The sequence below is a fragment of the Apium graveolens genome, chromosome 6 (genome assembly GCF_009905375.1).
Source record: "Apium graveolens cultivar Ventura chromosome 6, ASM990537v1, whole genome shotgun sequence".
Taxonomy (NCBI): Eukaryota; Viridiplantae; Streptophyta; class Magnoliopsida; order Apiales; family Apiaceae; genus Apium; species Apium graveolens.
The window spans coordinates 246,614,151-246,636,996 of NC_133652.1; the positions used below are offsets into that span (position 1 = coordinate 246,614,151).

The following is a 22,846-nucleotide window of genomic DNA, read 5'->3' on the forward strand; positions in this document are numbered from 1 at the left end:
ATTTTTAAAATATTTCAATATATTCGGGTAGTTTGGATATAACAAACAATATAAACAACAAATTTAAATTAAATCGTTATTTTTCAAATCTAGAGAAAATAAAACTATAAATGATTCAAACCGTACAATTTAATGAACGGTATAAAAGACAAATTAAAATCAAACCATTATTGGAGTTTTAAAAAATAAAATTATGACCGATTTAAATTGCTAAAAAAGCATAAAATTTCGATTTGAGTAATTTGAAATTGTTTGTTTGAATGGTTATGAATTTTTTTGCTATCCCTGCTAATCAGTGTGGTTAGACGCTAGAAGTTGATGCGTTAATGGAAGAAGGTAGGAATAAGAAGACAAAGGGGTACGCATGGGCGATTGTAGCAGGATTCACCGCCGCTCTTGCTGCCATTTCCGCCAAGCTCTTTCAGCTTCAAGTACTACTATCCCCCCCCCCTCTATTCTCCGATCATATATATACCCTAGCTCTTATATTATATACTTGTTGTTCATTTCTTATCTGTAATTCTCGATGTTACATTTGCCAATTTCCTCATTTACCGCCTCATAAGATTTCAGATCTACAATAAATATATCTACGCTGACTGATCATTTTGATTTTATATCTTATTTTTTACAATTTACCTCATCATGCAATCACTGACTGTAGAGGTTTTAGAGTAATTTGTAGGGCAGAGTATATATTAAACAACTCACCGAGGACCTCCGTTTTGTGCCTTATGTAAACTTATCTCTTCTACAATTTCAACTACTTATTTGGCATTTCCAAGAAACGAAATTACTCAAGTGTGCTTGTAAATTTTGCATTGCTTCTGCCTGTAGTAGCAGTATACTGTTTAACTAGGGAAAAGGGATGCATTGATTATCCAATAACTTCTTGTCAGACACTCGGATCCCTGTACTCGTGTTTAAGTAGTAAACTGCTGCTCTTAGTGATGTACTAGTAATTATTGTAAATTAGCCAACAATCTACTATCTCAATACCTTGAAGTGTTGGGAGGAGGCTTTAATTGGATTATATAGCATTCAACGCTTTCCCTCACTCGTACGAGTGGACAAACAAAACACGAGTTAAATTAAACTAAACACAATTTGTTTTAAACCATATAACTTCTTCTCCTAACATCTTGAGAATTGAGATTTTAGGAGAGATGGTAATTCAACAATTATTTGAAAAATGTATCTACTCCTATTATGTTATATCTGCTAATAAACAAAGTATTTCTTGAACAGCTTGTTAAATATGGTTTAGTCATATTTTTCAACGTGTTGATGTGGGGATGCTATGTAAATAGCCTGAAAGCTCTGTCATCTCTACAAGCTACTGTAACAAACTTTGCTACCAACTTCTTGACCTCGGGTTTAGCAGGATTCTTCCTTTTTGAAGAGGCTCTTTCGTATAAGGTAATTTAAAAAGTTGCTGCCAGAATGGTAAATGTAATTATGTTATTACTATTTTAACTATCACTGTCACTAGTATTCCGTGTTCTCTCGTAAATATTATCACTTGCTTACTCAAATAATATTCATCTCTGTCTCACGTTGTTGATCTAATCTGCGATGTATATAACTGGAGACCAATTATGTCTGCAACAGAAAACTGTGAAACTGATTTTTTTGCAAATTATGACCACCTATGATCATCTATGCAGAAGTGTTGGTAACAGGATCATGCTAAATGTAAAATGTTTTTGAGCAGTGAGCACCGAGCAGTGTGTTACGGGGGCATCTTGAACTTGTATTACTCTGCAGGGTTTCTTAGTATATTCTGAAGTGATTCCTAATTCAGCAGCTATACATTCCATTTAAAAGAGTTTCACATGTGTCTTTTGATCTTTTCTGTGTTCTACATAATTATACTTATAAGATTGAAAGTTGTTTCTAACATAAACAATGTATTGTATAATATTGTATGCTCCAGTAGTCATGGTTGTCATGTCGGTCGACTAGTCGTTAGTCGACTAAGCAGTGATTGGAGGTCGACTCAACATGTCGACTAGCTGAATGTCGATATTTCGGTCGCCTGGGTCAACAAGTCGACTAAGCGGTCGACTAGTCGACTAGTCGAGCTGCTCAGTGTATATTTTTTCTTTCTGCATAATTTTTTTTACATGTTGCACTACCACATCAAATCACAGTTGTATCAGAAAATTGTTATTGAATAATTGTTACATATTTCACATGATTGCAAGTACTTTTTTTTGTTGTACTAAATTGTTAGATGATTGCAAGTACTTTTCTTTGTTATCATTTGTTAGATCTTCTAGCTTTTTCATCATTCTCTCCAAGTGTTGGATTCTTAATTCCTTACAATCTGAAATAAAACATTGTGGAATGAGTTGGAACTTAAAACCTAGAACTTAGAAATCTAAAATACATAATATATATACATTTGTGTGTGTGTATATATATATATGTATATTGTATTTTTAATTTATAATAATATATTATTTTTTTGTCGACTAGTCTATGACTAGTCAACGACTAGTCGACTAGTCTACGACTAGTCAACGACTAGTCGACTAGCGGGAAGTCCGTCGACTCGCCTCGACTCATCAACGTGACAACCATGCCAGTAGTTCAGAAAGACAGTGGGTAATTCGTATGAAAGAATGTAGAAGACCTTGCAAACATATTAAAGTTGACTGCTAACTGGGTAGCTAAGTGCATGTGATTCCATTGCATACTTATAACAAGACTTGGAACGAGTAAGACACTTACATCCAGTAAAGTTTAGACTAGCAACTGTCTCTTACTAACGGATGGCACAATATCTCTAAACTAGAAAAAGATCTTTTACAAACTGTTCATTTCATTGAATTATAGTATCTGAACTCGCAGTTGCTTTTACAGTGGTTCACAGGTGCTATTCTCATTGTTGTTGGTGTATTACTACTCAGCAAGTCGAGCATAGAGACAAAGTCACATGCAGATTAGGTGTCCTTTTCTTTTATCAATGTTGATGATGTATTTTCCGTGACTAGTGGGTAGTGAGATCAGAAAGATTCTACGGGATACCATTCGAAAGGCCCTACACAATCATACCGTTTTCGATAAAGTTCTGCACAACTCTCTCAAGGTAGAAAACCTGCGGAGTAATCGTTTCAAGACCAATCATGTCCAATTTGTTGTAAGATCTTATTTGCCTTGGACATTAAAAAAAAGACCAAAATATTGGTTGTCTTCAGGGTTGTACTTGGCATACGGTATGGTTAATATATATCTGTGTTTAATTGAAATATTCTTTTTGTTTTCTTGGTGACGTAATTTGTGATTGTAACACCACTCAAAATATTTGTCCTGGTTAATTGTATATACTTTTCTTTTTGGAACGGACTTTAATAATATAAAAAATAAACCCACTTATATTTACGGTCTCATCACTTTACCCACATTTTTTTTACCTTTTCTCATTAAATTATATTTTATTTAACCTCCTTGCTGCCACCCATATATATATACTATTCGTTGGGAGAGATGTATACTATTCATTGGAATAGAGTATTACTTTAATTTTTTTTTTTTCTTGATTTTCATTATAACTTTTACTATGGCCGGTGTCTAAAGTACACCTTTCATTCTTTCTTTGGAATGCCAGTCATCCTTATATAACATATTAAACATTCACTTGGTCAAACCTAGTGTCAATTTCTTCCTGGAATTTTTTGTTTTAAAATGGATAATTACTTTAAAAATTTAACACTGTAGTTTACTTAATTTAAACCTTGGTTTCTGGTTGGGAAAATACTGTTCTTATTAAGAAGTAAATTTATAATTACATACAGGAAAAACTTCCATAACATAGTATAATACCTAGTTAGTTATACATGGTAAATATGTATATAAATAATTTCTTTTACATCCAATACCAAAAAAAATTAATAAATGTTTAGTCAAATATATTTGTAATTTATTATAAACCAATATATTAATAAGTATTTATTTCACGGCTATAAAACAAAAAGAAATAAGTGAAAGAAGAAAACGACAAGAAGCAAGGTTTCGCCAAGGTGGCTGATGCTGTTCCTGATTTCGGTACTGATGATGACTCTGCTGTTAGATCACAGGTTTAGTTCTTATTTTAGTGCTTGGTTTATTTATCTTTGCGGTTTTCGACTATATATAGATGGCAGTACAACTAAATTATAGTTTAGTTGAAGATGCTCTCGCATTACAACAGAAGTTTGAGTATTAAGGCATGAATTCAATCAAAAGTTAAAGAGTATTGATCTTTGTTGATATAATGTCGGGGTAGAGTGCAAGGAAAACTTAACTTATCCATTGTGTCCAACTCGGAAATAGACTATTGAGATCATTTGTTTTGGTGAAGAAATGAGAAGCTCATTCGGAAGATTGTTATGCAATACTGTAGGGTTGTTTAATTCAAAATATGACTTGTGCTTTGATTGCGATATTCTCCGCTAGATCAACCTGAATAAGATGTTTTGGTCCAACCCCTATTCATTGGCTTTTCCTGCTGATTCTCCAATAAGATTTGAAGAACAAAATTATACGGGCTTCAAGCATATTATGATGAAGTTAATGCTGGCCTATAGTAAACAAAGCAGGTCCATTGAACGTGCAAACGTGATTTACCGTCGTGTAGTTGCTCATGTGGATCCTCCTGACATATATGATGGTTAGTCTTACCTTGAAGTCACCTGTAACTTTTTATATTATTTCATGATATTTGTTCACTAAAGGAAGCATCCACTTTTTTGTTCTGTATTTGGTTCCTGGTAATAATTTCATGTGTTAAGTGTAAAGTTCATCACAAAGTGACTTGTGATGAATTTGATTATCATTTTTATTGCCAATAACAAATAATTGTTTATTTTCGAGAAATTGAGAATATTCCACACTTTGAAAATTCACATAATGTGCTAAAATTAAGGATATATTATTTCGAGTTCTTTCATAATGTTTAATCCTTATGTTTTTCTCCAACTTCGTAGTTATTATCCCTTCCCATGTAATGTACAGCTACATTTAGTGAAACGAGTTTAGTTTTTAGTTTTACAAGGTTGCAAGGTTTATATGTTAGTTTATACACACTCTTCGAAATAGAACAAGTGAAGTTTATTTCAAATTACAGGGGTCGTTTAATTATTTTTCTTATTACTATGATGCATTGTCAAAAGGTCCCCCTCTTAATTGAGAAGTTGTTAAATGCTATGACCTGTGCACTTGAAGTAAGCATTTGTGGATAGTTTGCTCTATTTAATTGCAAGAAGCTTATCTCATAGAAATTGTACTTATTTTCGTATGACTTTATGATTGGTGATTCAAATGGAATTTGCAGAAATCAATGTAATAGCAAACTTGACTCGATTCGGTTGCTTTGATTTCTTATGATGATCCATAATTATTATCCGTTACGTTATTGACATTTATAAATGTATGTTCTGTATGTACTCATCTTCTGTGATATCATTGATGACATGCAAGGGACTGTGTCAATGTCAAAGAATGAATTCTTTGTGCCATGATTGTAGTAGAAATGTTTGAGGCATTTACATACATGAAAATTTTTACTGCTTTGTAATGCTAATTGTAACTAATTTTTGTTTCTTATCTGCAGTATTTAACCTGGAGAAAACCATTAGAACAAACTTCTCTTTGCTTGTACCGCACATTTGGTTGATCTTATATCGTTTGAAAGAAGAGGGAGACGAGGGTGCTGACTTGGGGCAAAACTTATATGAGATTTACAATCATGATGTGGAGCTTAGGGTCTATAACGCCGGGGTTAGTAATATGCGCATGTGCACACTTTCAATTTACTAGATTTAGTTTTTTATTTTATTGCAATACAATAGACTTCTAGCAAGAAATCTGTAGCCTCCGGTAAAGGATAGTTGGTCATGTTTTTTTCTATTCAGGGAAACTGATGACTAGACAATAAGCCAAATAACTGTAACTTTTTTCGCATTTTGTATAAGCGGAACTGTACTTTTACACGTACTTTGTCAGATTTGGGTTTGGAGTCTATAATTAACAGAATTTCACTATTAATTGAGCCACCAGGTTAACCTGCTGTTAGCTCAATGGATGAAGAATTTGGAGAAGATATTTTATGGAGTGTTGCTGCCTATGAGGCTGCGTTAGTTCCAGAAGCTAAACAGGACGAGTTGCAGAATGCTTTATGGAGGTAAGAAAGGCACCATAGCTAGTTATGATTAAGCACTTTTTTTTCTTCTCCAAGTAGACTTTAATTCAACACACGATTGTAAAATATAATTATAACCGATTACTTTCTGATAGAGCTTCCATTTGGCAACCTATGCCTGCAAGTTGGTCATGTTTGGAAGGTGTGAATTGTTAGTAATAATGCTCCATCCAGCCTTTTTTATGATTAAAAATCGTTTAAATTAAGAAAAAGGAGGCGTACTAGTTAAAGACCGATCATCGCTGTTATCTTGGTGATGCCAAGGCGACGGCATGGCATCACTTTGGAAAAAGGCAAAAAGCAATACATTTGGGTAGCCCATGATCTCTTGCCCAGATCTGCTTTATCCCAGATTCTTGTCACCCTGCTCATTATTACATGTTTTGACTAGAACTATTTGAGTGAATCAAATAATAAGCCGTAATTTAGTCTGTATATATTAATATTTAGGATTGAACTTAGTTTGAATTTGTTACGAGATTTAACTTTATTAGTAATATAGACTATCAGTAATATTATAGGTTGCAGTATATTAAATTTATGTGTTTCCTTATTATTAGGATGTTATTTCTTGGTTAGGGTCTTTACTTATATATAAAGAGATGTATTATTTTGTTAGTGGAAGACCTTTGATTCATTGAAATTGATATTGTTTACCTAGGGTGTGTTTGGTATTGCTGTTGTTGACAGTAACAGCAAGCAGTTAAAAAACTGTTTGGTAAAATTTAAAAGCTGCTTTTAGAGAAAGTAAGTCCCCCACGCTTTTAGAAAAAACTGTTTTTCAGCTTTTGCAGGAAGCAGATTCTGATTTCACCATCAAACCTTACCAAAAGCATTATTATTTTTAATTTTTTGCATTAAAACATATACATATCAAAAAAATTACCAAACAGTTATCAGATTTTTACAACAGCACTTTTTTTAACAACAACAATTTTTAACAGTAATCCCAAACAGAGCCTTAATATGAGTTGCAATCTAAACAAATTCCTCTTCTTCGCGGTTAAGAAATCCTAGGGGTTATGGTTCTTCATGTCACCATAGGGCTAGTTGTTAATTTTATGCGGTTACTCTGCCCAAAATTTTCCCTTCTATTTTCTTTTTCATCTTCATAAATTGTTATCACAATCAGCAACTTCACCAAAGGTTACAATTTCTCTGCATACACTTTTTTCTTCTTTGTTCTACTTGATTTACTTTATTACGTTTTCTATTCACTTTTTCTTTCATTTCTACATATTCCAACTTTCAAATCAAACGCCAAATATAATTAATACTTATATAATCAGTTATTTTGATTGATAATAAAGTTTATGTGGGGAACAGATAATATTATATAAATTATTATTGTAGCCTATATATATATATATGTTTGAAAATATATATGGTGGACAACATATCGTCATCGACCCATTATCACCCCTGGTGTCCCAGATTTCACTTAGGCTGTGGAGCCGGGTGCAGTAACACCAATGTTGTTCTTCACGACATGGTTTATTGAATTCATTAGTTGGGTGCTCAGTAATAAATGGACATGATATCTTAAAAAATAGATATTAATACATCGTCAACAGCAACGGAATATTAGGATAGTCGGAGTTTTATAATATACCTACATGAATTTTTTAGGAGGAAATTACATTGTCTGATTATTGAAAGCAATGAAAACTAGAAATTAGGCACTTTATACTGAAATTCCATTATTCCAGCAAACAATTCGAGGTATCCTTAATTCATATATTCATAAAGGACTTGTTTTACGGTCTCTCGAGAAGTACTTATGTTGGCACGAGGATGCAATATGTTTATATGTCTCATAAGTTGCAAGTAATATGTTTTTTGGTCATCTTTTACTGCTCTGCTTAATTAGATCGATGTTTGTTTGTGCGGCAGGAATGTCTTTGCAGAGGAAGGTTTGTCCATCGAAGATGCTTCACACGAAGTCCAGGCAAGTTATTTCCGTTTTTTTGTTGCTTGCATTTTTTTTTTGAGGTATTTACTTGGTATGAGACTTGTGCTCTTTTGAAAAAGAAAAATGTAATCAGATTTACAAAGTTATGATTATAACTTCTACTCTTTTCCTCCTATTTACCAGATTATAAGTTTCCCACCAGTTGATGTGCCCATGTTGGCAAAAAGTACTAACAGTACAGTGATGATGATATTTTAACGTTTAAATGTTATTGTAAGAATATATTTTGTCCATTCATTTTTGACCATCTATATTGTGTTTCTGCTCTTAATCATAGGCTATGTGAAGGTATGTCCGCCGGGAAATTTCTTGCATGTCTTTAACAGGTCTCTCTCTCTCTCTCTCTCTCTCTCCCTCTCTCGGTCTCTCGGTCTATCTCTCTCTCTCGTATGTTTTACGTCATTATTTAGGGATAAGTTTGGCTGTGATTTATGACTATTTTAATTTGTGTTAAGAAGGTTGGTTGTTAGAAATATTAGCTAGTTGAGTCTTGGAATGAGTTTTTTACTTTACCAATTTATCGTTATTAGAACGTAGATATCAGTTCCACCCCCTGAGGCCACCACTTACATGCGCAACAGATGGTTCGCCACAATTATCAATTTCTTCATGATCAATAGGAATAGACTAGTTTCTTGATTTCTTCCTAGTCTGACTGATTGTGCAACCTAAGTTTGGAATTTGGAGTCTGGATGCGTCTTTGTAGATTATTATTACTCCCTCCGTCCCTCCCAATTGTTATAGTTTCTAAGAGAGTTTTCGGCACGCATTTTAAGATAAATAAAAAGTATAGTTCTATAACTTTTTTTAAAAAAATTTCTTTTTCTGAATAAAAGTTTAAACATTCTATTTTTATCGAGATTTTTTTTTAAAAGTTATAGAACTATACTTTTTATTCATCTTAAAATGCGTGCCGGATACTCTCTCAGAAACGATAACAATTGGCCGGGATTGAGGGAGTATATGTTATTAGGGTTTTCGTACCTTTATATATGTAAGTGGGTCGGATCACTGGATCGGGTAAAGCCTGATGGATCAGTTCCTTTTTTACAAATATTGTAGTTTACATCCCTTAAGTTGGTTAGAATTTTTGATTGAATCCCTAAGGTTGGTAATACATTTAAACCTGGCTTCTATAGTTTTCAATTGAGACCCTGAAACTGTTCAGTTGGCCATATGTCCGTTGTTCCAAAAGTCATTAATGTAATTTTAGCTTCATACTACATTATGCGGAGTCATACGTTTTTTTTATTTTCTGCATGAGAAAGGGGTTTCATGGTAGGACACAGGCATGCAACTCAACTGGAATCCAATGTTGCTGTTTCTAGTTGAGAGAAACAAAAAAAAAATATCCGAGTTATGCTGACCTCTTATTCATATGTAGTATGTGAAGCATGTGGGCGTGGGGCTGTAAATTTTTTATTTTTGATTTGTCGGTGAGTGAATTTTTATGCCTCAATATTTATTGATCCAATATTTCTGGGCCCTTGCCTTCTCTACTGATCTGGAGTTCCAGTCTTCGAAAAAAAGATCTAATTAAACATCTCAAGAGGAGAAAGTAACTGAAAAGATGTCAGTGGGTAATTATTTGATCTGTTTTTATTTGTTTAATACTGTTCTTGTACTCGGACTGTTTGTTAAGGGCTCTTAGATCTGATGATGTGCACCTGCAGTCATGTCTAAAATGAACTTGCTAGAAGATATTTAATTTTAACGCTATGATTGTAGGGATAATCTGAGAACATCCTTTGCTTGTACGAACTGTTTTTGTCTAGTTGATAATTTTACCATTTTTTATGCAGAAAAAGAAGCTATTCTATTTGGCAATTTCTTGTTCACTCCACTCGAGAATGTAGTTCCTTTGTCCAGGTAGCATGGAGAAATTGACAACTGAATAGACAACAGTTGCATCATTAACCAGAATATAGGTAAAAATGTCGCATTCTTGAACATTGTAGACGATACATAAGCAAATATGTAGTCATTGTCGTTAGACAAATTTTTGCCTTTAAATATATCGTGTATTTTGCCTTGACTTCTTTATATTACCAATGCTTGCAACAACCTAGACATAAAGGTTTGTTGGAATTATAATTATTTGTAGTTTAATTTATTTTTTTAGGATAATTTATAATTATATTTAATTACGAAATTGTATGTGCATGGATATCCCACTTTATTGTTTGGCTAATCTTTATGTACAGTGCAAATACATTGTTGGTTTGGATTACAAACTGTAAGCTCAAATCTCTGTTGTTTTATCTAATATCATTTTCAACTCACTATGTTGCTATTGTTCAACACTTCATGAACACATCAGTGTTATGTTGTATTATCATCTCAACTGTTTTCTCTATTCAGATGAAGCGTGTAATGAGAATCTTGATATGGCCGATGCTCAGGATCCAAACAAGTCCTTTGATATAATTGCTAGTTGCTCTATTTTTTATGACAAATGTCCAGCTGTGGTGGATGAGGATACCAACGAATTAACCCTTACAAAAACAAAACGAGTTCAGGAAAAAAATGGAAGCTAGGTAAAAACCATGACAATGATGGATCTAATAGCAAAGGATACAGGTTAATAACGTATGAACAAAAGAAACTTGTCTTTTCATCTTCTCTTCTTCAACAGAAAACTACCAAGCACAATGTAAAGGGCTCGGTCACATATGTCTGCTCCAAGGATTCCGGAATAGGTCCGATGAATATGGCTCTGTTGAAAATAAATCATGTTGAATCTTGGGCATAACAATGGCATGGGACTTCTGATTCTCAGGACTTAACTGAAATTGTAACCGGTAGATGCTTTTTAAAATTTTACAAATGAATGGCTGTCCAAATATTGTCCAACTAGTATATGTATATATATGCACATAACATATCTACTACATATGTTTCTGTACCTTTGGATGCTATAAAGATTAAAGAAGGTTACTGCAGCTTATTGTGCATGTCTAGTGACTTGTTCTTTCTTTGGCAAAGGTCAGCATTGATCCAACTGCAGATACATTGGAATTTTCATATACCAGTAGAACTTCGATTTTCGCTCTTTGTTCTTTGGCCACTATTTCTGGCTTTGTATAAAAAATCAACTAGCTAGCCCATAGAAAACATAATTATCTCTGTTTTCTATGTGTTGTCTTCTTGGGTTCAAATCCATTACCATGAGTTCCATGTCTGATCTCTACATTTCTTTCCTGGACTTGCTCTACCGTCATCTTCTGTTTTGCTTCCACTGGCACCCTTTGATCCTGAGTTATCAGCTTCTGATGTTCTCTTTCATCGCCAGTGCCAGGAGTTTTACTTCTTCTAGTAGGGACCTTATCTACAGAACTGTATATTAGGAGCTTTTTCTCTGCTCTCCTGGTGCCAGGAGTACTACTTCTCGTGCTCTCCACTTCACTATATTTTTTTCCAAGACCCAACTTCAGTTTGCTTAGTTCACGTGCTGCAGACGTGGAGGCTAGGGCTTGTTGTGTTGCAGCAGTAGGAGGAAGCTCCTCAGCATCCTCCTCTTGCTTTTTAATGTTGTCGGTACTTGTTGCCATGCCAGCTCTCTCTTGTTCAAAGTAGAGGAGTTGCACAACTGTTCTTAATGGCAGCCGCTCATTTCTAACAGCATGAGCGCACACCTCTGGAGAAAATCTCTGGCAGTCTAAGATGCGACATAACCTCTTCTTCTCCTGCTTGCTCAGGTCAGGATGCTCCTTTTATGTCAACAAAAGATCACCAAGACATATCAAATAATGAGAATATACTAAGCTATCTAATTGCTTATCTATGCAGCTATGCGAGCTATATGCAAGTATGCTATCAATGAACTAGTAGTGGTTACCTCAAGATAAATGTTAATAGCCTTGTAAAGGTCATCATGGTTGGGCCTTGCAATTTCAGGTAAAGATTCTGCAAGCCACAAGAACTTTTGTACTGGCGTATTTACATCCCTGGCTATTACTTGTAGATATAAATCGATGAGTCTTCCAACCTTCATAATTGATCTTTTATATCGGGTATTTCCTCCAGTAGATTGTCTTTTCCACTCCCTCAAGTAACTTTCCAGTACCGCTCCAACCAAGTTAATGTCATAAAAGTGTCCATCTTCTTCAGAACAAGAGTGGGAGGGAAGCAACAAATCATTCAACACTGCATCCTCCAGCTGAAGGCTTGATCTCTTTATAAGTTCTGCCTTTATCACTGGAGACACTCCTAGAAACTTTACCAAACTCGAGAGCCTGAGCAAGAATCCAACTGAAACAGATCCTCTCTGTTCCGGGATCATGCTAGCAATGCTTACAAGTATTCTCCTTTTTCTATCTAAAGATTCTTCATTTCGAGAATCAGAAGTCTCTGTAGGACTAATGTTCTTAATATCTGGCAGCCAACAGCAGGCATAGACATGCAAAGCCTCGCCAATTAGCTGTAGAGGCAGCATATTTGCAGACCTTACTGTGGTTATAATGCATCTGAACAAATCTATATCGACTTCACTTATGTCCTCAGTCCACCAATCCTTGGGGACATTCTGGTGCCTCTTTTCTGAATACCCTGGTCTTGTATAAGTGTAGGGCCATGTGACCTGCAGGAACTCTCTATGCATTCAGAACCTAAATTGCAGATTAGAAATAAACAACATTTCTGTTACGACAAAGAAGTGGGGTGAAAAGCAATAAATTTTCTCACCTTTGATGGCGGTGTCAGTATTTTGTCCACGATAGAATCGATGCACCTTCTGATGATTCCAAGGTTTTCTGCACATTCCGACAACCTTCCAGTAGTCTGTAGAGCAACAATTGAATCTTTCCAGCCTTCAAGAATACATGAACTGAAAAAAATCTCTAGTTTTAAAGCAAAATTTCCTTTCTCAACTGATTCAGTCATTTGGAGAAAGTGAGCAGCACAAAGTGCAGAAACGATGTTGTGAGCACTAAAATTAGTCATGATTCCATAGCAAAACTTGGCACATAGCTCAAAAGCGTCTCCACCTCCAGGGATCTCATGAAGCTCCAGTACCATTACATTTTCAGAATCTCTAACATGTGATGAGCAGAGTCTTTGTAGGAGGCCACACTTTGGAAGAAGCACAAACTGCAGCTAGATTTATGATGGTTAACAGATTTACTCAACATCTTGTCTGAGAAGACATAACTCAAGGTATTTACATTCTCTCTTAACGTATTAACTAGATTGCACCTTTGCTTTCAAATATATATGGATTCAAAGTAAACATGCTCTTAAATGATATAAAAATTGAACATAATTCTAATGCTATCACTTTAACTTGATTAAACCAAGCAAATTTGAAAGTCCGGATTGGATTAACCATACCGTATGGACATGGTAACTGATGTCGTCAATCAGTACTGTGAGATTGCTAGGTATATCTGAAGTTATCTTCCTGCGCACACATTTTCAAAACAAGTCTACATAAATTAATTGATGATTTTTATTGTTATCAGAATGCAAATCTACTTGTGAAAATAATATGTATAAGTACCTGGTTGCTTCTTCTGTGTAGAATGCGTCTGGTCTTGTTCCCAGTTTCATGAACTTCATTTTCATAGGCTACTCGATCGATCTTCTTGAAATGTCAACAACCACCTCAAGCTGTGAACAGATGTAAAAAACTTCTTTCATGACTATTGGTGCAAACCATCACATTTAGATTAATGTGTAGTGAAGTGCCAAAAAAATTATACAGAGCCCAATGCATAACTAATGTGTAGATAGGAATTCTATTTGACCTATGCAACATACAATTAGAAGCAGATTCATCCAAACTTCAAGTTAATTAGGATGCAAGCAGAGATAACACTGATAATTAAGGAGAAAGTATTAAGAGAGGTAAGGTGTTTGTTTAAAGATAGGTAACTAACAAAAATCCCCCTTTTTTATTTTTCCTACACTGCTTTGTCACCTAGCATCTACAAGTACAAAAGTGGGAGTAAAAGGAGAACAAACTATAGAATATCGACATTCTATAATTTGATATGGTAGAAGCTAATTAAACCAAATATGCCCCATACATCTCACTTGGAAGTATTGTCGGGGTGGGTAACATGTACGCCTGGAGGTACAGAGGCTGCAATATCGTAGAACTGAGCTAAAAAAGAGTACATCACACCAGACGATGAGAAGATACAACTGAGGATTATTAAAACAGAGTGAAATAAGTCCTGATTTAATTGTTACAGTAATAGAAGGAGCTTCAACTCACCATGCACTTCAACTTTCCTCCTCAGGATTAACTTAATCATCGTCCTAGCCCCACACACTCTCTACTTTTATCAGTCCGAGAAGATGAAATCTAAGAAATCTCATCCACTTATCTGCTGTTATGCACTTGTAAGCTTTAAGTGTCTAGACATTACAGAGACAGACACTCCACTTTTATAATTACTCCACCAACTCTCCTAATTATCCTTAACCACACCTTAATTATATTTCCAGGAAGAAAGTAATAAAAACACCACATAACATGCTTTATATAATTAAGATGATAAGTTGACTGGCTGACCACAACTTATAACCGAAACCTAATTAACCAAGTGGCTGGTAATATTCCCATCTTTCAACAAACCAATGATGTCCTGCTACAACAGTTAGCTTGTGCATGTATCCTTATAGTGCTACCTGTGGCGGAATCAGTGATAGACTGACACTGACACCCGCTCCACCCTCGACTGACCTTTGAAAATTGACATACTTTATTTCAAATCTCTGACCACCTTTGATGTTAAATAAGTTTAGTGCTGGTTGTTCTAAAATTCTTGTTCCTGAGTGCTGCTGAAATATATCTTAAATGTATGTATGTGCGATATTCAGGTGTGTCCAAATTTGGCACAGTATCAACTACCTTTTAAAGCCATCTGTTTAAAAGAAAAACTGAAACAATTTTCTCATGTTTTTGTACAGTGAGAAACCAGAGAATCTCCCAGACACTTTTTCTTTAGTGGATTCAATAGCTAGATTCCATTACCACATTTTATGTGCATGAGTATGTACTATTGTATACAATGAAAATGTTCATCAATAGTTACTATATATTGGCCTTACAGTGAAATATGATCTAATAACTGAAAATGTAATGTGCCAATCGCTTTACCTTGTAGATACTGCTAACTGAAAAGTAATGTCTTTAAGTCTCTCTCAAAATTGATAAGGATCACTAGGTTAACCTCGCCCGTTCATACCAAAAGGGCCAGGGCTACTTGCACATATATGCTTGTCCACAATCATGATAGGAATCTAGTTTGTGACTTAATTAGTGCAGGATTATGATCCGATAAGAGGTTAATTAGTCAACTTCCAAAACCCCCGAAAAGTTCATACTAAATTTGCCAACAAAGTGAAGAATGATGAGTGTTATAATATGAACTAGCTTGTAGTATCAGCTAGAACTGGACTAGCTAGTATATGTGTGTAAAGACATAATTTTATCATATAGGCATAAAAGTATTATTAACACATACCATTAGCCAGCAGAGGAGTACTGTGTCGTGCAGCTGTGAACCTCAAATTAAGAAACTTGTCACCAATCTGAATAATGTGTTCTGCAATGTTCAATAACATGTAGATATTTGTTTGCATGCGATTACGGTGTCTGCAATACAAGAAAGTAATAAGCATGAACAATACAACAACATCTATTTCTTCTTTCATGCATGCAATGATGCTCTCCTCACATTCTTCAGCTAATAAAGAAGAAACAGAGCTAATGAGCTATATGTCTACATATACTGATAAAACTACATATATAACACCCAGATGCAAAAGAAAATGGATCAGGTACCCTCAAAAATTATTATACAAGTAAAGCTAGGAGCCAGTTTTTGTGCTCCAAGTGTGATATATAAGTCTCGTATCCAATGTGTGAAGTGGGAGATTGTTTGACAATCGGGATTGGTTAATTTATCGGGTGCCAAGTGGGAATATATAATCAGTATGCGGAATCGAAATCAAGAAACGACAACTAATACAACAATGAGAAATAGTAGGTGTTATAGCCAAAATTTGGTATTGGATCATCTCGGGTCAAATACGGGTCAATTGGAATTGAATTGGGGCAAGAAGATGAATAATTAGGTTTTGGTCTACATTGTATGAAGCGAAGACGCGCCCTGTATATGTAGGATGCGTCCATGATTGTGTAGGCTGTATTTTGGGTTGTCATGTAAAGAGATGAGGAGGAAGATATTGAAAGGAGGAGGACGCGCCCAAGGCGCAGGACGCGCCCTGATAAGTATAAATAACGGGATGAGCTGTACAGGTAATAAGGTTGTCATGCAAGGAGAATATGTGTATTTTACAAGGGGAGGACGCGTCCTGCCTCCTGGAGATGCACACTTTGGGATGGTTGAGCTTGTTCTCATTCAAGATAAAGCAAATAGAGATACTTGGAAGATATAACAATATGTGGAGTTCGTAGCGTCAGGACGCGCCCAATCGTTCAGGACGCGTCCTATGTGTGAAGAATGCATGATCAAGAGTAAGTTTAAAGCAAGACAAGCGTGGAAGGAGCAATGGAGGATTATTTTCACTAACATATTTGTTGCAGGTACTCTTTGAAGAATTCCCTCCTTGAGACGGTCAAGGAGGGGGATGTCCGTGAAAAGCTTGAAGGCCTCCAGGGGTATGCCTGATGATTGAAGGCCTCCTCCTGTATTCAACGGGTGTCCTCGTTGGGGATGCGGGGTTAACTTTGGTGTGTGCTTTGGGAACTCTGTTCTTGTATTCAACGGGTGTCCTCGTTGGAGAACTTTGGAGTCATCCTGCACTTTGCACCCAAGAGCTTGGGATCACCTGTCCTGCTATCTGGTGGGTTATCCTCATTCGGGGGACAGGGACGCGTCTGGCATTTGGGGTGAACCGTGGCTATACCTGCGTTCGTAATTCAAGGGAGATAGCTGTAGCGGAATGTTATCCTTGCGCAGGGAGATGCATTATCCGTGAAGTCCTGCGATTACAAACGAGCCTTGGGCCTTCGCGGTTGGGCCTCATAGTTGGACATTCCTAAAGCTAGCGGAAGATGGATTCTGGACCGGGCCTGAGAATAAGAAGTCTAAGCCCATTAGATTTCTTGTTCCCCAAGAACTACGTGGGCTTGATTCCCTATAAATAGGGATACGTAGGCAAATTGTAAGGGGTGGGAAGCGAGAGCCATAAGGAGCCACCACCAACCCTAAGCAATCTCAGCCCCCAATTTATCACAACCACCACACTCTGCTCACTTTTCAGGCGAAGAACCACCATCGTAGATCTTGATTCCGGCGACGAACCTCAAACTTTGTTGATACCAAATTCCTCCGTCAACAAATTGGCGCTAGAAGGAGGGCTGCTGATCAAGATCATAATCTCAGGAGGAAGAGATGTCTCGTCACGATGAAGGTTCTTTGACGCAAGAATTGAAGGATAGCCACGGAGGAGTTGCATACAACGACCACGAAGGAGATCCGTAAAAATAAATATTTTTGGTCGGGGGGTCAAAGGAGATTTGAATGTAGTATCCACGGCCACGAGGGAGATCCATGGATGATGATTTCCAGCCATGAGGGTTGAAGTTTACAACCATGTCCACAAAGGAGCAAAGTTGGATGAAAAATTCGGATTTGGTGGGTTATGCGATTTTCTTACACTGTTTGGGCCGTATCTCGAGTTCCGTAAGTCAGATTTGAATGATCTTACAGCCTACGCGAAGCTTATTGAATTCTCTTTAATTCAGAGATGATATGGATAGGACAATCCAAGTTGAGCAGCCCGGAAACAGAGGAAAACAGCAGCTACGAATTTTTACCAAAAAATCCTATTTGGCTTAGAAGATTGCAAGAAACCCATTCCATTAAGAAGATTGGGAGAAACCTATTTGGTATAGAAGATTGAAGAATCCTATTCTAATTAGAAGATTGAAGAATTCTATTCTATCTAGAAGATGGGAGAATCATGTTCTAATTAGAAGATTGGAGAATCCTATTCCATTTAGAAGATTGGAGAATCCTATTCCAACGAGAAGACTGAACAATTCTATTTGATTTAGAAGATTTGAGAACACTATTCAATTCAGAAGACTTAATCAGGCGCAAATCTGAGGACGATCGGGAGGAGAACACTCCAAGAAGAAGGCATTACTATCATGAGCTAGTCATCGCCTTTAACAAGATCCCTCAAGGTAACACTCAACTAGTTTCGTTGTATTTTCCATTACTTGTTTTTGGGACTTGTGCAGGAAGAGGACTGGGAAAGAGATTTGGCATGGAGAAAATCCCCACAAACTCTTAGGACGCGCCTTGATTTTTGGGGCCCAGATGACTTTCAGCAAATTCCAGGAAAATTCACCGACTGGACACGTCCGTCCCTCTAGGACGCGTCCTCCAGGTAACATTCCAAGCTCCATATTAATTGTGTTTATTGTAGGTAGGAAATCTTATCAGGGAAAAATCTCATGAGTTACCAAGTGTCGCGTCACAATATATTAAGGCGCACCCTCTGCATGTGAAACATTCAGTGGAGAATTGCCCTCCCAGGGCGCGCCCTCAGAAGAAAAAGTCTATGGAAGTTTTCAATGAAGATGTCATGATAATCAGATGAGTTATAGTCACTACTTGAAGAATGACTCGACTGGAACTAATTCCTCATCTTTCAAGACGCGCCCTTACTTTAAGGCGCGCCCTCGAAAAAAAAAAAATATTGATGGTGAGGTGAACTTTATTGACCACAAGGAGAATCTTAATATTGGAACTTCAAGAGAAAAGAATCTATCAGATTAGAGGTACCATGAATCCTAGGACGCGCCCCTTGATTGTCAAGGTGAGGCCCCAGGACATGAATGAGCTCCTCCATCTAAGGATATAATGTTATATCCTCCACAGTTATAAGTAAACTCTCCAAGGCTATCTCTCTCAAGGCGCGCCTTCATTGAAATACCCATGTGATCTTCCTCGACATTACATACATAATTTATAAAGAAGCGAATGAAGTACATTGATCTTCCTAGTATGTCGAGAGTTTAGTTTCAGCGAACGCGCCCTCACATCCTCAATAATCTGAGTGAGTTTTCAGGACGCGCCCTGAGCATATCTGGCTCATATGTTAAGGCTTCTTCTTTCGATATGATTACCAAGGTCATCTAGTTGTCTTTAGCAAAAAGGGAATGTGGGAGTTGTATTAGTTTAGATGAGGAAGATGAGGCTACAAAGTACTTTTGACAAGGTGCACGCTCGGGGGGTAGGTTACCTCTCATTAGTTCTGTGGTGTTACATATTGCCACATGAGTAAGGTACATGGTTTTTCCTAAAAATAAGAGAGATGCGTAAGGTCGAAAAAATACTCATGTTTAAGGAAACGCTCAACTTCAAGAAAATGTCTCTGAGAGTGAGATGCCCTTTATCAGATGCCACTTCGTGAGATGCCTCATTGGGAGATGTTTCAACAAGAGATAGTTTTTGCATCGCTTGAGCTTTGTTGAAGATAAAAGCCTTCTAAAAATATTGATCTTTGATTTAGTTTTGTTACATGAAGATTTTGTAGAAGACCCTTGTCGAGGTAGATGCTCCTCTTATAGAGGACGCGCCCTCCAAGGATGTTAGCTTGTCGAGGTAGACGCGTCACTTACAGAGGTAGCTCCCTCAAAGAATGATTTCCCTTGACGAGGTGGATGCGTCTCTGACAGAGGACGCGCCCTACAAGGATGAATACCCTTGTCGAGATAAGACGCTCCTCTTAGAGAGGACGCGCCCTCCAAGGATGAAGACCTTGTCGAGATAAGACGTTCCTCTAAGAGAGGACGCGCCCTCCAAGGATGAAGACCTTGTCGAGATAAGCCGCTCCTCTTAGAGAGGACGCGCCCTCCAAGGATGTTAGCTTGTCGAGGTAGACGCGCCTCTTACAGAGGTAGCTCCCTTAAAGAACGATTTCCCTTGTCGAGGTGGATGCGTCTCTGACAGAGGACGCGCCCTCCAAGGATGATTTCCCTTGTCGAGGTGGATGCGTCTCTGACAGAGGACGCGCCCTCCAAGGATGAATACCCTTGTCGAGGAGGATGCGTCTCTGACATAGGACGCGCCCTCCAAGGATGAAGACCTTGTCGAGATAAGCCGCTCCTCTTAGAGAGGACGCGCCCTCCAAAGATGAAGACCTTGTCGAGATAAGCCGCTCCTCTTAGAGAGGACGCGCCCTCCAAGGATGTTAGCTTGTCGAAGTAGACGCTCCTCTTAGAGAAGACGCGCCTTCCAAGGGTGATTCCCCTTGTGGAGGTGGACGCTCCTCTCATAGAGGACGCGCCCTCCAAGAATGATACCCTTGTCGACGTGGATGCTCCTCTCATCGAGCAAGACGCTCCTCGTAAAGAGGACGCGCCCTCTAATGATGTTAATTATTTGAGGAAGACGTCGCCTCTTTAAAGGGCGCACCTTCTATAAATAGATGATTGAAGAAGATTGTAAAAGTTTTGACTTTGATTTGAATAAATGAATCACGCTATTTGTGGAAAAGATGAGATCAACGGTTTGGAGTCATGATTTGGAAAGAAGCAGGAAATCAAATATAGAATGGTATTGTGTCATCGGTGGAAGGATCACTATCACCAACAAGGCACGTCCTCCTTGCGTCGAAGATTATTTATTACTTGAAGATCAGAGAGCTAGTGTTTTATTCTGGTCGCGCTTTCCTTAGAGTGCGCCCTCATATGATGACCCTTTCAGTTTAAGGCGCGCTCATAGGAGACCAATATTGGGATGAAAAAGTTAGAGAATCCTCAAATCTTTGTTAATGGATTGTGCTTTTCCAAGGTATGTGAGGTGCACACTTTTGTACAAATTCTCTTGTTTCTTACGCAGAGTTAGCTCATGTAAGTTTAGATATATAGTACATAAGTGGTAAACCTGTCTAGACAAACCAAGGTTAAGGTTATCAAGAAGAGAAGGGGTATTCATAGGTGAAGGCAGGAAGAAATGTGAATGACAATTGTGAACGCGACAAAGAGTGAGAGCGCGCCGTCATGGTCAATAAGGAGGATAAGATTCCGAAGACGCGGCCTTAATTGAGAATGCGCCTTCATAGAGGAAGATGCAGAAGACGCATACTCATACGAGTGGAGGATGACACAAATTTTTGCTTGGATGTAGATATTAGAATTCCAATTTTGTTTCCAACTTCATATGGAATTCGGGGGGTAGTTGTTATAGCCAAAATTTGGTATTGGATCATCTCGGGTCAAATACGGGTCAATTGGAATTGAATTGGGGCAAGAAGATGAATAATTAGGTTTTGGTCTACATTGTATGAAGCGAAGACGCGCCCTGTATATGTAGGATGCGTCCATGATTGTGTAGGCTGTATTTTGGGTTGTCATGTAAAGAGATGAGGAGGAAGATATTGAAAGGAGGAGGACGCGCCCAAGGCGCAGGACGCGCCCTGATAAGTATAAATAACGGGATGAGCTGTACAGGTAATAAGGTTGTCATGCAAGGAGAATATGTGTATTTTACAAGGGGAGGACGCGTCCTGCCTCCTGGAGATGCACACTTTGGGATGGTTGAGCTTGTTCTCATTCAAGATAAAGCAAATAGAGATACTTGGAAGATATAACAATATGTGGAGTTCGTAGCGTCAGGACGCGCCCAATCGTTCAGGACGCGTCCTATGTGTGAAGAATGCATGATCAAGAGTAAGTTTAAAGCAAGACAAGCGTGGAAGGAGCAATGGAGGATTATTTTCACTAACATATTTGTTGCAGGTACTCTTTGAAGAATTCCCTCCTTGAGACGGTCAAGGAGGGGGATGTCCGTGAAAAGCTTGAAGGCCTCCAGGGGTATGCCTGATGATTGAAGGCCTCCTCCTGTATTCAACGGGTGTCCTCGTTGGGGATGCGGGGTTAACTTTGGTGTGTGCTTTGGGAACTCTGTTCTTGTATTCAACGGGTGTCCTCGTTGGAGAACTTTGGAGTCATCCTGCACTTTGCACCCAAGAGCTTGGGATCACCTGTCCTGCTATCTGGTGGGTTATCCTCATTCGGGGGACAGGGACGCGTCTGGCATTTGGGGTGAACCGTGGCTATACCTGCGTTCGTAATTCAAGGGAGATAGCTGTAGCGGAATGTTATCCTTGCGCAGGGAGATGCATTATCCGTGAAGTCCTGCGATTACAAACGAGCCTTGGGCCTTCGCGGTTGGGCCTCATAGTTGGACATTCCTAAAGCTAGCGGAAGATGGATTCTGGACCGGGCCTGAGAATAAGAAGTCTAAGCCCATTAGATTTCTTGTTCCCCAAGAACTACGTGGGCTTGATTCCCTATAAATAGGGATACGTAGGCAAATTGTAAGGGGTGGGAAGCGAGAGCCATAAGGAGCCACCACCAACCCTAAGCAATCTCAGCCCCCAATTTATCACAACCACCACACTCTGCTCACTTTTCAGGCGAAGAACCACCATCGTAGATCTTGATTCCGGCGACGAACCTCAAACTTTGTTGATACCAAATTCCTCCGTCAACAGTAGGGAAGGAGAGGCAGCATGCAGAAGATGTATAGTTTGTTGGCCATGCTAACAAGCCTAAGTGATTGAACTTATAAATCATGATTCAACTCAATTGAATTTCAATATAATAAGAGTGGGAATCAAGTAGGACCATGTAATACGAAGGTTTAGTCATGTAGGTGAGTTTAGTCATGAGCTTTACCAATTGTCAATCATACTTC

The 22,846-nt window shown here is 37.8% G+C and overlaps 2 protein-coding genes and 1 pseudogene across 8 annotated transcripts; 2 read left to right on the forward strand and 1 right to left on the reverse strand.

Annotated features, from left to right (window-relative positions):
* The first annotated feature begins 233 nt into the window (after positions 1-233).
* LOC141667005 (uncharacterized) lies at positions 234-3,267 on the forward strand. The gene is made up of 3 exons (XM_074473279.1): positions 234-431; positions 1,249-1,419; positions 2,869-3,267. Exons 1-3 carry the CDS (start codon positions 327-329, stop codon positions 2,950-2,952), a joined length of 360 nt encoding a protein of 119 aa, XP_074329380.1. The 5' UTR covers positions 234-326; the 3' UTR covers positions 2,953-3,267.
* A 1,176-nt stretch (positions 3,268-4,443) lies between these two features.
* Positions 4,444-10,171, forward strand: LOC141667006 (uncharacterized; annotated as a pseudogene).
* Positions 10,172-10,488: 317 nt separating this feature from the next.
* On the reverse strand, positions 10,489-22,846 carry LOC141667003 (BTB/POZ domain-containing protein At5g47800). Of its 7 annotated transcripts, none has more exons than XR_012552445.1 (7): positions 15,629-17,274; positions 13,654-13,763; positions 13,485-13,554; positions 12,840-13,250; positions 11,995-12,735; positions 11,063-11,866; positions 10,489-10,942 (listed from the first exon to the last, which is right to left on the reverse strand). XR_012552445.1 is itself a non-coding variant. In XM_074473275.1 (7 exons), the coding sequence occupies exons 3-7, from the start codon at positions 13,716-13,718 to the stop codon at positions 11,276-11,278; spliced, it is 1,878 nt and encodes a 625-aa protein (XP_074329376.1). In that variant the 5' UTR covers positions 13,719-13,763; positions 15,629-15,759; positions 22,828-22,846; the 3' UTR covers positions 10,944-11,275. The 7 variants fall into 7 exon arrangements, 6 of the variants coding, with proteins under 6 accessions (XP_074329376.1, XP_074329375.1, XP_074329379.1 ...); XM_074473275.1 differs by lacking the exon at positions 10,489-10,942 and adding an exon at positions 22,828-22,846 and having other exon boundaries at positions 10,944-11,866; positions 15,629-15,759; XM_074473274.1 differs by lacking the exon at positions 10,489-10,942 and having other exon boundaries at positions 10,944-11,866; positions 15,629-15,759; positions 15,949-17,274.

Bases quoted from the DNA above. Each gene is read 5' to 3' on its own strand.
- LOC141667005 (XM_074473279.1), top strand. From the start codon at position 327: ATGGAAGAAGGTAGGAATAAGAAGACAAAGGGGTACGCATGGGCGATT. The intron at 432-1,248 runs GTACTACTATCC...TTTCTTGAACAG, and splicing joins CCAAGCTCTTTCAGCTTCAA to CTTGTTAAATATGGTTTAGT. The intron at 1,420-2,868 runs GTAATTTAAAAA...TTGCTTTTACAG, and splicing joins AAGAGGCTCTTTCGTATAAG to TGGTTCACAGGTGCTATTCT.
- LOC141667003 (XM_074473275.1), bottom strand. From the start codon at position 13,718: ATGAAAATGAAGTTCATGAAACTGGGAACAAGACCAGACGCATTCTAC. The intron at 13,251-13,484 runs GTATGGTTAATC...TCATAAATCTAG, and splicing joins TCAGTTACCATGTCCATACG to CTGCAGTTTGTGCTTCTTCC. The intron at 11,867-11,994 runs GTAACCACTACT...TTGACATAAAAG, and splicing joins CTATTAACATTTATCTTGAG to GAGCATCCTGACCTGAGCAA.